Source organism: Pseudophryne corroboree, chromosome 4 (genome assembly GCF_028390025.1).
Source record: "Pseudophryne corroboree isolate aPseCor3 chromosome 4, aPseCor3.hap2, whole genome shotgun sequence".
In the NCBI taxonomy this organism is placed as follows: domain Eukaryota; kingdom Metazoa; phylum Chordata; class Amphibia; order Anura; family Myobatrachidae; genus Pseudophryne; species Pseudophryne corroboree.
Window position 1 is genome coordinate 370,695,723 of NC_086447.1, and position 12,429 is coordinate 370,708,151.

The following is a 12,429-nucleotide window of genomic DNA, read 5'->3' on the forward strand; positions in this document are numbered from 1 at the left end:
CAGGGAAGCAGTGATTGCAGTGTGTGGCAGTAGTGGGGGTGCAGCAATTAGTGTCTCTTTAGTAAGGGTGTGGTAGTGAGGGCGCAGTGACTGTAGTGGGGGTGTCTGCCCCTAACCCCATCCATGCCCCCGTTACTACCCCAGCTGCTATCTACCCTTAGCCCCTAACTACCACCAGCACTGCCTGCTCCTAGCCTCCTCCTTGCCCCTCACTTTCCCAACTGCTGCCTGTACTTACCCCCACCCTAGCACTGCCTGCCCTTACCCACTCTACACCCCCATCTCTACCCTATTTTCTCCCTACCTCCAGCTCTAACCAGCTTTTTCCTGTCTCTTCCCCCATAATCTGTGATGGGACAATTGTGGAGTAGAACTCCAATTTTATAACGTAATGGGTCCCTGGGACCCACACATTTTTTTTCCGTTTGGCACGACCGCTGTAATGGTTAGCATGGTTTCCTCCCACAAATCAAAAATATACTGGTAGGTTAATTGGCTTCCAACAAAAATTAACCCTAGCGTAAATAAGCGTGTGTGTACATGTTATAGGGAATATAGATTGTAAGCTCCACTGAGGCAGAGACTGTTGCGAATAGCCAAATGTTCTCTGTAAAAGCGCCGTGGAATGTGTGCCCTATATTAAGAAACAGTAATAAATAAATTAGTTATGTACTATTGCTGTACACCCACTGGGTGCGAGTATATAGTAATTTATTTGAGAAGGCAGTGTGTCCTTAATCTCATTGCCACTTGTATTGCAATTGAAATCATAGGGGCAAAACGGCATCTTCCTAGTCAGTACAGGAGTATCTGTGTCAAACAAGGGAGAGTACCGCTGCCTAAAAATATTCCCATTGATCAAGGTTAAGATTTTTTTGGACACAGTCGTGAATGGCACTTAGTTGAAATTGTTTATGTTCTGACAGCAATTCAACATGTTAATATCGGATGTTTCTTACTTCATGTACTCTGCCTAATGCTGTACTTGGTCCCTTATCACACATGGGGAGTGGGTGCTATGGCACAATTCTATTTGTCAGTTTTCTTCATACGTCTGTTTTTACGAAGATAAAGGTTTAATCCTGTGGTGTATGTTCATACTCCTGCACAGTTGCATGCCGGATGAACATTCACCACAGTATTAAGCACGTGAAACATGTATTGATTCCTTAAAGGAATCGAAATGTCATGTCAGCTACCCTGTATGCTTTAAATGCATTAAAATCCTTTAACTATTAATTTGGAGAGTGCCTTCATTCTACCATGAAGTAGACCCTGTGCTATACCTAGACTGACCATCCACAAATGGCCATTCTGAAGTGCCCCCCAGTGGATGACCTATTAAAGATGTGAGTGCCGGACTAAGCTGGTACATACACATTTTTTTTATGCAATTGTGATTCTGTTACTCACTGCACTGCCTGTTTTGACCCCCTATGGCTGAGCATTTAGAATCCTGTCCTTTTACTTCATAATCGCTTTCATCTGGAGAGGGTTAATGTGCAGTAGAATTTAATCTGTAATATGTATTTGTAATATATTGCATTGTGCGGTATCAGAAGTCACTATTTTATTACCTCAGCAGTTTTCATACATTATTATTAGTATTTCCTCTAGATTCATCCATTTCCCTTGAATTTCAACTATGAATATCCCCTGCCTCTTCCTTCCTCATGATGCATCCAGTGTCCAGTTGGGTGGGGTATGCCGACTGTTTTTTTTTTTTTTTTTTTTTTTACTACTTCTTGATGACACTGGTTATTGCAGATTTTAGGAAGCATTCTTGGGTATGAGTTTGTGTCCATCCTCTATATGCCTTACTTATAACTGGGAAAGACAGACCTTTGACAAATATTATACTATCTTGGAGAGAAGTGCAGCGAAAACAGGTAGCTATCCCCTAGTATGTCATTTGTTTTCAGATGGCCATTTCTCATTTGGAGAAAAGTGTTAGAAAAGAACTGCGCTGAAAAGCTGACGTTGCACATATGGTTAGGACATTGTTACGAGAAGGGGAACGGTTTGGCTTCTCTCCTGCTATGCTGTTTGAAGGAATTTGTTTAGATTAGGGAATATTCTCAGCTGGGAATTTGGTTGGAGGGGCAATGTTATAGGGTTGTGTTTTTAAGTTATCTGATTACTTTCTCTAATGTGCAGACTGTCTCTATTGTCAGTGATAGTAGTTGTATGGATTGTTCTTTGTAGCACCCTGCATCAGTGAAGGCATATTTTATTTTTATTTTTTCCTTCATCCACTAATGGACACTGGAGTGTGTATACAGTGGTGGATAGACAGGTGATGAGTGGAGCCTGGCACTCTAAATTTCTTTGGAATTGTAGTTGTCGCAATAAATCACTTCTATAATGTTACCCTTCAAAATTAAAATATGCCCTCCTCACTGATTAGTTGCAGGGTGCTAGAATAAACACTATTATAGATTGACTTTTATTACAGAATCAGTAGTCATAGGGTTCAATTCAGTGTGAATTAAAAAGAGCCGCGAGGGAGCTCCCGGAGCTGTGTAATACAGTGTGCTGATATGCCCGAATGGAGGCTTTCATCTCGCACCCCTCCTGGGTTTGAGCAGAAATCTGACATAGCTACTGGCGCAATGCTGTTTTCTCTAACGTCCTAGAGGATGCTGGGGACTCCGTAAGGACCATGGGGTATAGACGGGCTCCGCAGGAGATAGGGCACCTAAAAAGAACTTTTACTATGGGTGTGCACTGGCTCCTCCCTCTATGCCCCTCCTCCAGACCTCAGTTGGATCTTGTGCCCAGAGGAGAATGGGTGCACTGCAGAGAGCTCTTCAGAGTTTTCTGTTGAAAAATAATTTTGTTAGGTTTTTTATTTTCAGGGAGTCCTGTTGGCAACAGGCTCCCTGCGTCATGGGACTGAGGGGAGAGAAGCAGGGCTGGCTTAACGGTTGGGCTCTGTTTCTAAGGCTACTGGACACCATTAGCTCCAGAGGGAGTCGGAACACAGGTCTCACCTGGGGTTCGTCCCGGAGCCGCGCCGCCGTCCTCCTCACAGATGCCGAAGATAGAAGCCGGGTGAGTATGAGAAGGCAGAAGACATCAGATCTTCATGAGGTAAGGCGCGCAGCGGTAAGCTGCGCGCCATTGCTCCCATTCACACACACAGAGCAGCACTGAAGGGCGCAGGGGGGGGGGAGGCTCCCTAGGCAGCAATAAACCTCACATTTGGGCACTGACAGAGTAGATTAGGCTGCTGGGCAGTAATTCTACGATCCCCCGCCATTTTCTATAAAAAAAAATCACCGGGACCAAAGCCCGCCGTCGGATGGGCGGAGCTTGATCCCCAGCACTAACCAGCGCCATTTTCTCCACAGAAGCTGCATGAGGAAAACGCTGGCTCCCTGGTCTCTCCCCTGCTGAACATTCAGGCTGGAAAAAAGAGGAGGGGGGCATTTTGAGCGCAGTGAGTGGGAATCTGGTCATTTTGGTTAATCCCTGTGTGTGTGGGGTGTCGGTACGTGGTGTCGACATGTCTGAAGCAGAAGGCTTTTCCAAGGAGGAGGTGGAACAAATGAGTGGTGTGTCCCCGTCGGTTGTGCCGACTCAGGAATGGATGGACATGTGGCATATGTTGAATGCAAGTGTGGCATCCTTACATAAGAGGCTTGATAAGGCTGAATTAGGGGGGACATCAGGGGGTAAATCCTCGGATTGGACCGACTCACAGAGCCCGTCGGGGTCTCAAAAGCGTCCCTTAACACAAGACATTACTACCGACACGGACTCTGATTCCAGTGTCGACTATGACGAAGTGAAATTGCACCCTAGGGTGACAAAAAGCATTCAGTGTATGATTGTGGCAATAAGGGATGTGTTGCATATTGCGGATAAACCCTCGGTCCCCGACACAAGGTGCACATGTTTAAGGGAAAGAAACAGATTATAAATTTTCCCACATCTCATGAACTAAATGATTTCTTTGAAAAAGCTTGGGAGACTCCGTAAAAGAGACCGCAGATACCCAAAAGAATTTATATGGCATACCCCTTCCCTAAACAGGACAGGGAGCGTTGGGAATCACCTCCCACTGTGGACAAGGCCCTGACGCGCTTGTCCAAGAAAGTGGCGCTACCGTCTCCTGACACAACTGCCCTTAGGGACCCTGCAGATCGCAGGCAAGAGACTACCTTAAAGTGTATTTATTCTCATACTGGAGCAGTCCTTAGACCGACAATTGCGTCGGCATGGGTGTGTAGCGCGATTTCAGCTTGGACAGATTAGCTGACAGCTGATTTTGATAAGATGGATAAGGATACTTTATTCTTAACTCTAGCCCATATTAAAGACGCAGTCTTATTTATGAGGGATGCTCAAAGGGACATTGGTTTGCTGGCTTCTAGGGCCAATGCCATGTCTATCTCTGCGAGAAGATCCTTATGGACTCGCCAATGGACGGGTGATGCAGATTCCAAAAAACATACGGAAGTTCTACCCTATAAGGGAGATGTATTGTTTACGGATGGGCTGACTGACCTGGTTTCCACAGCTACAGCAGGTAAATCAAACTTTTTACCATTTATTCCCCAACAGCAAAAGAAAGTACCACCCTATCAGATGCAGTCCTTTCGGTCGCACAAGTCCAGAAGAGGTCGGGGATCCTCCTTCCTCGCCAGAGGTAAGGGCAGAGGCAAAAGAGCACCTGCTTCGGCAGGTGCCCAGGAACAAAAGTGCTCCCCGGCTACTCCAAAACCCACAGCATGACGCTGGGGCTCCCCTGAGGGAGTCCGCATCGGTGGGGGCACGTCTTCGACTTTTCAGCCAGGCCTGGGTCAGCTCAGGCCTGAATACTTGGGTGTTGGAAATAGTTTCCCAGGGTTACAAACTGGAATTAGAGGAGGTGCCCCCGCGCCGATTTTTCAAATCGGCCCTACCAGCTTCCACATTGGAACGGGATGTAGTCTTAGCTGCAATTCAAACGCAGTGTCTACAGCAAGTAATAATCAGTGTTCCCCTGAACCAGCAGGGAAGAGGTTACTACTCAACCCTATTTGTGGTCCTGAAACCGGACGGTTCGGTCAGACCTATTTTGAATCTGAAATCCCTAAACCTGTACATAAAAAGATTCAAATTCAAAATGGAATCACTCAGAGCGAAAATAGCAAATATGGAGGATGGGGAGTTTATGGTGTCTCTGGACATAAAGGATGCGTACCTTCATGTCCCCATATATTCCCCCCATCAGGAATACCTGAGATTCGCTGTACAGGATTGTCATTACCAATTTCAGACGTTGCAGTTTGGGCTTTCCACGGCCCCGAGGATTTTCACCAAGATAATGGCGGAAATGATGGTGGTCCTGCGCAAGCATGGAGTCACAATTATCCCATACTTGGACGATCTCCTAATAAAAGCAAGATCCAGAGAGAAATTGCTGAGCAGTGTGGCGCTCTCTCTGAGAGTGCTCCAGCAACACGGTAGGATTCTAAATCTACCGAAGTCACAGTTGATTCCGACAACTCGACTAACGTTCCTAGGTATGATACTGGATACGGAACAAATGAAGGTTTTTCTCCCACTGGAGAAAGCCCAGGACATCCAGAACATGGTCAGAGACCTGCTAAAGACGAAAAGGATGTCAGTTCACCAATGCACTCGAGTTCTGGGAAAAATGGTGGCGGCCTACGAGGCCATTCCCTTCGGAAGGTTCCATGCAAGGACTTTTCAATGGGACCTTCTGGACAAGTGGTCCGGGTCCCATCTGCACTTACATCGGAAAATAACTCTGTCCCCAGGGGCCAGGGTGTCTCTCCTGTGGTGGTTGCAAAGTACTCACCTGCTGGAGGGTCGCAGGTTCGGAATTCAGGTTTGGATCCTGGTTACCACGGACGCGAGCCTCCGAGGATGGGGAGCAGTCACACAAGCAAGAAATTTTCAGGGACTGTGGTCAGACCAGGAGTCCTGTCTACACATCAGTGTGTTGGAACTCAGGGCCATTTACAACGGCCTTCGACAAGCGGAGAGTCTTCTTCGAAACCTACCGGTTCTGATTCAATCAGACAATGTCACAGCAGTGGCTCATGTGAACCGCCAAGGCGGGACAAGAAGCAGAGTCGCAATGGCGGAAGCCACCAGGATTCTTCGCTGGGCGGAAAATCACGTAAGCGCTCTGTCGGCTGTCTTCATTCCGGGAGTGGACAACTGGGAAGCAGACTTCCTCAGCAGACACGATCTCCATCCAGGAGAGTGGGGACTTCATCAAGAAGTCTTTGCAGACGTAACGCGTCTTTGGGGAACCCCTCAAATAGACATGATGGCGTCACGCCTCAACAAAAAGATTCGGAGGTATTGTGCCAAGTCTCGGGACGCTCTGGTAACACCGTGGGTGTTCAAATCGGTCTATGTGTTTCCTCCTCTTCCTCTCATCACAAAAGTGTTGAGGATCATAAGACGAAGAAGAGTACAGACGATACTCGTTGTCCCAGACTGGCCTCGGAGGGCCTTGTACTCGGATCTACAAGAGATGCTCACAGGAGATCCCTGGCCTCTTCCTCTGAGGGAAGACCTGTTGCAACAGGGGCCCTGTGTATTTCAAGACTTACCGCGGTTACGTTTGACGGCATGGCGGTTGAACGCCGAATCCTAGCGAAAAAGGGGATTTCGGAAGAGGTCATCCCTACTTTAATAAAGGCTAGGAAGGAGGTGACGGTTAAGCATTATCACCGTATCTGGCGAAAGTATGTGTCTTGGTGTGAGACCAAGAATGCACCTACGGAAGATTTTCATCTGGGTCGTTTTCTCCACTTCCTACAGACAGGAGTGGATATGGGCCTGAAATTAGGCTCTGTTAAGGTACAGATTTCGGCCCTCTCGATTTTCTTTCAGAAGGAATTGGCTTCTCTTCCAGAAGTCCAGACGTTTGTAAAGGGAGTGCTGCACATCCAGCCCCCTTTTGTGCCTCCAGTGGCACCATGGGACCTGAACGTGGTGTTGCAGTTCCTAAAATCACACTGGTTTGAACCGCTTAACAAGGTTGAGTTGAAATTTCTTACCTGGAAGGTGGTCATGTTGTTGGCCTTAGCATCAGCAAGGCGAGTGTCAGAATTGGCGGCTTTGTCACACAAGAGCCCCTACTTGATTTTTCATGTGGATCGAGCTGAATTGAGGACACGTCCGCAATTTTTGCCTAAAGTGGTTTCTTCATTCCATATGAATCAACCTATTGTGGTGCCTGTGGCTACAAGTTACCTGGAGGATTCCAGATCCCTGGACGTAGTCAGGGCCTTAAAGATTTATGTAGCCAGGATGGCTAGAATTAGGAAAACAGAGGCTCTGTTTGTCCTGTATGCTGCTAATAAGATTGGCGCACCTGCTTCGAAGCAGACTATTGCTCGCTGGATCTGTAATACGATTCAGCAGGCTCATTCTACGGCTGGATTGCCGGTACCAAATTCGGTTAAGGCCCATTCCACTAGGAAGGTGGTTTCTTCTTGGGCGGCTGCCCGAGGCGTCTCGGCATTACAGCTTTGCCGAGCGGCGACTTGGTCGGGGTCAAACACTTTTGCTAAATTCCACAAGTTTGATACCCTGGCTGATGAGGACCTAGCGTTTGCTCAGTCGGTGCTGCAGAGTCATACGCACTCTCCCGCCCGATTGGATGCTTTGGTATAAACCCCAAGGTCCTTACGGAGTCCCCAGCATCCCCTAGGACGTAAGAGAAAATAAGATTTTAAGCCTACCGGTAAATCGATTTCTCCTAGTCCGTAGAGCAGTGGTTTCCAAACTTTTTTGAATCACGGTGCCCTAGAATATCAGAATTTTTTTCACGGCACCCCTGGACCAAAAATTTCTTATTGAGAAATTTAGAAAGAAATATTACATTAAGTAGATTGCGTTTGTATGTCATCCTTAGGGTCAGTTGTGTGGTGAGGGACAAGATTTGCTTCTGTTTGGCCACATATTTTATGACTGGCAGCCACCAGCACTGGTTTTGCCTATTATATTGACCCTGAATAATTTGAATTGGTCCTGGATCACCAACCCAGGGCACCCCTGCAAGTGTCCCGAGGCACCCCAGGGAGCCACGGCACACAGTTTGGGAACCTCTGCCGTAGAGGATGCTGGGCGCCCGTCCCAGTGCGGAAACTCTGCAAGACTTGTATATAGTTGTTGCTTACATAAGGGTTCTGTTACAGTTGGAATCGGTCTTGGACCGTTACTGTTATTGTTCATACGGTTAACTGGTTATGTATGATCCAGGTTACATGGTATGATTGGTGTGGGCTGGTATGAATCTTGCCCTTGGATTTCTAAATCCTGCCTTGTATTGTCCATCTCCTCTGGGCACAGTTCTCTAACTGAGGTCTGGAGGAGGGGCATAGAGGGAGGAGCCAGTGCACAACCATAGTAAAAGTACTTTTTAGGTGCCCTATCTCCTGCGGAGCCCGTCTATACCCCATGGTCCTTACGGAATCCCCAGCATCCTCTACGGACTAGAGAAATAGATTTGCCGGTAGGTTTAAAATCTTATTTTCTGCCCTTAGTGCGCCAGAAACAGCATCGCGTTTGGCACTTAAATTGGAGAATGCTGGTTCTCGCTACTAAACCCCATATGTAAGGCATGAGAACCGACATTCTCCAACGTAACAGTGCGCTGAATTGAATAGATGTGGGAGCTCCTTCTCGGTGCTGTTCAATTTGTGCTGATTTGAATCGAGCCTATTGATGATATTTTCCAAAATATCCTAATAATCCGATGCTAATAAGCTTTTCTTTTTTACAGATCAGTCGTAATCACCATGGGAAGAGAAGACTAAATCCATTCCATCATGATTGGAGGACTGTTCATTTATAATCACAAGGGAGAGGTCCTCATCTCCCGGGTGTACAGAGATGACATTGGGTGAGTAGCATAATGTTTTTTTGTTTTTTATTTTTCTTCACTCATTTGCCTGTGACCCTAGCATTTTTGTCCTCTTTCCTCTCACCAACAGTTAGGGTAGTAAGAAGTGCATTTTTGCATACCTTATATCAAGGATGGACATATTGCAGTAGCCAGGCTACCACAGTGCTACCAAAATACTGTTAACTTTTTGGAGTGTTTTAGGAACACTACAGGTTGCACTCTTCTATGGCTCCTGACCTTTGCATTATTTTGTCCAGCCTGCTTGAATGCATGCAAGGGATTGCTGGCATGTCATATGTTGTCTTTCATCTTTGTTCATGAGAGAAATCGAATGGTCAGGAACGTGCTGATGTTCTTGCATGACAAGATTGATGTCCGCTGTTGCCTGGTAACCCTTCTTAGATGCTGATTATTTGCGGTCTATCTCTCACTGCTGTTCATTTTGTCACATTCCGTAAACTGAAGAATTCTTTTTTACACCATAATATAAAGGACTCAATCTAAAATGATTTTGTTCAAGTAGCACGTTATAAGAGACTGTTACATGTGTCTTTCTTCTTCGTCCACTAGGGGGCACAGGGATTAACGCTGGGTATAGGAAGGCAGAGGACTGAGTCCGGACACCAGAACTCTTCCCAGCAGCCCTCAGTCCTCCTCTCTCCCATACCCCGCCTGATGACCGCAGCCTGACAGGTTTTTTTTTCTTTGGCGCACGGCAGGAGCTGGGCACCTTGCGGTGGGGAGCTGAACTTGGCTCCCGTTTACAGAATGGATTCGTCTGAGTAACTATATGAGGCATCCCTTGGATGCCTGCATAGTTACTGCTCCGGCGGCTGGGTCTGTGACTTCCGTTGTGGATCTCCAGGCAGCCGAACACTCCCGGAGCCTGCAGCGCGTGGGGTGCAAGCCCAGGTTGCTGCGCTTTGTCACTAGACCACCAGGGCATTAGCACAGGCACAGTAGCTGCGTCCCTGGGGTCCTGTCGCCTGAGGTGGAGGAAGTCCTTGCCTGTAGCTCCCCCCCGCACCCCACCCCTGGGGCTTGCATTTACAATGTATTCTGCCTGCCTGGGTGCTGTCTCCTCCTTCTCAGTTCCCCTCCCTCAGGACGATGGGCAGCCATTTTAGGCACATTGCTGATCCAGTTTGAGAAGGAGAGGAACCCTCAGCTCTTCTCTCTCCAGTTCCTCGCTCCTGCAGCCTGGTTCTTCACCTACTCCTTCCTACTTCTTGGTGGCTGGGTTGTTGAGTATAATTTATTGCCTCAACAACCCGTTTTTCTCTAACGTCCTAGTGGATGCTGGGACTCCGTCAGGACCATGGGGAATAGCGGGCTCCGCAGGAGACAGGGCACATCTAAAAAAGCTTTTAGGTCACATGGTGCGTACTGGCTCCTCCCCCTATGACCCTCCTCCAAGCCTCAGTTAGGTTTTTGTGCCCGTCCGAGAGGGTGCAATCTAGGTGGCTCTCCTAAAGAGCTGTTTAGAAAAGTTTTTTTTTTAGGTTTCAATCTCAGTGATTCCTGCTGGCAACAGGATCACTGCATCGAGGGACTTAGGGGAGAGATTTCCAACTCACCTGCGTGCAGGATGGATTGGAGTCTTAGGCTACTGGACACTTAGCTCCAGAGGGAGTCGGAACACAGGTCAGCCTGGGGTTCGTCCCGGAGCCGCGCCGCCGATCCCCCTTACAGACGCTGAAGAGACGGCAGAACGGAGGTCCGGAAAGCAGGCGGCAGAAGACTCCTCAGTCTTCTTGAAGGTAGCGCACAGCACGGCAGCTGTGCGCCATTGTTGTCACACGGCTCACTGACTCAGTCACGGAGGGTGCAGGGCGCTGCTGGGGGCGCCCTGGGCAGCAATATAATTACCTTTAGTGGCAAAATAAATACATCACATATAGCCATTAAGGCTATATGTATGTATTTTAACCCAGGCCAGTTTCTTAAAAACCGGGGAAAAGCCCGCCGAAAAAGGGGCGGAGCTTATTCTCCTCAGCACTCGGCGCCATTTTCCTGCTCAGCTCCGCTGGTGAGGAAGGCTCCCAGGTCTCTCCCCTGCACTGCACTACAGAAACAGGGTAACAAAGAGAAGGGGGGCATAAATTGGCGATATTTATATATTAAGAGCGCATATATAGTAAACAACACCTTCTAGGGTTGTTTATATACATTTATAGCGCTTTTGGTGTGTGCTGGCAAACTCTCCCTCTGTCTCCCCAAAGGGCTAGGGGGTCCTGTCTTCGATTAGAGCATTCCCTGTGTGGCTGCTGTGTGTCGGTACGTGTGTGTCGACATGTATGAGGACGATGTTGGTGTGGAGGCAGAGCAATTGCCGATGATGGTAATGTCACCCCCTAGGGAGTCGACACCGGAATGGATGGCTTTAGTTATGGAATTACGTGATAATGTCAGCACATTACAAAAGTCAGTTGACGAAATAAGACGCCCGGCAAACCAGTTAGTACCGGTTCAGGCGTCTCAGACACCGTCAGGGGCTGTAAAACGTCCTTTACCTCAGTCAGTCGACACGGGTACCGACACAGATGAATCTAGTGTCGACGGTGAAGAAACAAACGTATTTTCCAATAGGGCCACACGTTATATGATCACGGCAATGAAGGAGGCTTTGCAGATCTCTGATACTGCTGGTACCTCAAAAAGGGGTATTATGTGGGGAGTGAAAAAACTACCTGTATTTTTTCCAGAATCAGAGGAATTGAATGACGTGTGTGATGAAGCGTGGGTTAACCCCGATAGAAAACTGCTAATTTCCAAGAAGTTATTGGCATTATACCCTTTCCCACCAGAGGTTAGGGCGCGCTGGGAAACACCCCCTAGGGTGGATAAGGCGCTCACACGTTTATCAAAGCAAGTGGCGTTGCCGTCTCCTGATACGGCCGCCCTCAAGGATCCAGCAGATAGGAGGCTGGAAACTACACTGAAGAGTATATACACACATACTGGTGTTATACTGCGACCGGCAATAGCCTCAGCCTGGATGTGCAGTGCTGGGGTAGTGTGGTTGGATTCTCTGACTGAAAATATTGATACCCTGGATAGGGACAGTATTTTATTGACTCTAGAGCAATTAAAGGATGCTTTCCTTTATATGCGAGATGCTCAGAGGGATGTTTGTACTCTAGCATCAAGAGTAAGCGCGATGTCCATATCTGCCAGAAGAAGTTTATGGACGCGACAGTGGTCAGGTGATGCGGATTCCAAGAGGCATATGGAAGTATTGCCATATAAAGGAGAGGAATTGTTTGGGGTCGGTCTTTCGGACCTGGTGGCCACGGCAACTGCCGGCAAATCCACTTTTTTTTACCTCAGACCCCCTCCCAACAGAAAAAGACACCGTCTTTTCAGCCGCAGTCCTTTCGCTCCTATAAAAAGCGACCAAAAGGACAGTCTTATCTGCCGCGAGGCAGAGGAAAGGGTAAGAAAGGGCAGCAAGCAGCCCCTGCCCAGGAACAGAAGCCCGCCCCGGCTTCTACAAAGCCATCAGCATGACGCTGGGGCTTTACAAGCGGACTCAGGAACGGTGGGGG

General features: G+C 47.9%; 1 protein-coding gene across 1 annotated transcript in view; it reads left to right on the forward strand.

The window, feature by feature from the left end:
- Positions 1 to 12,429, forward strand: part of AP2M1 (adaptor related protein complex 2 subunit mu 1) — a 179,576-nt gene that overhangs the window by 55,055 nt on the left and 112,092 nt on the right. Inside the window, exon 2 of the mRNA XM_063916588.1 lies at positions 8,759 to 8,878. Coding sequence (XP_063772658.1) covers positions 8,805 to 8,878 — 74 coding nt within the window. The 5' untranslated portion in view covers positions 8,759 to 8,804. The remainder of the gene's footprint in view (positions 1 to 8,758; positions 8,879 to 12,429) is intronic.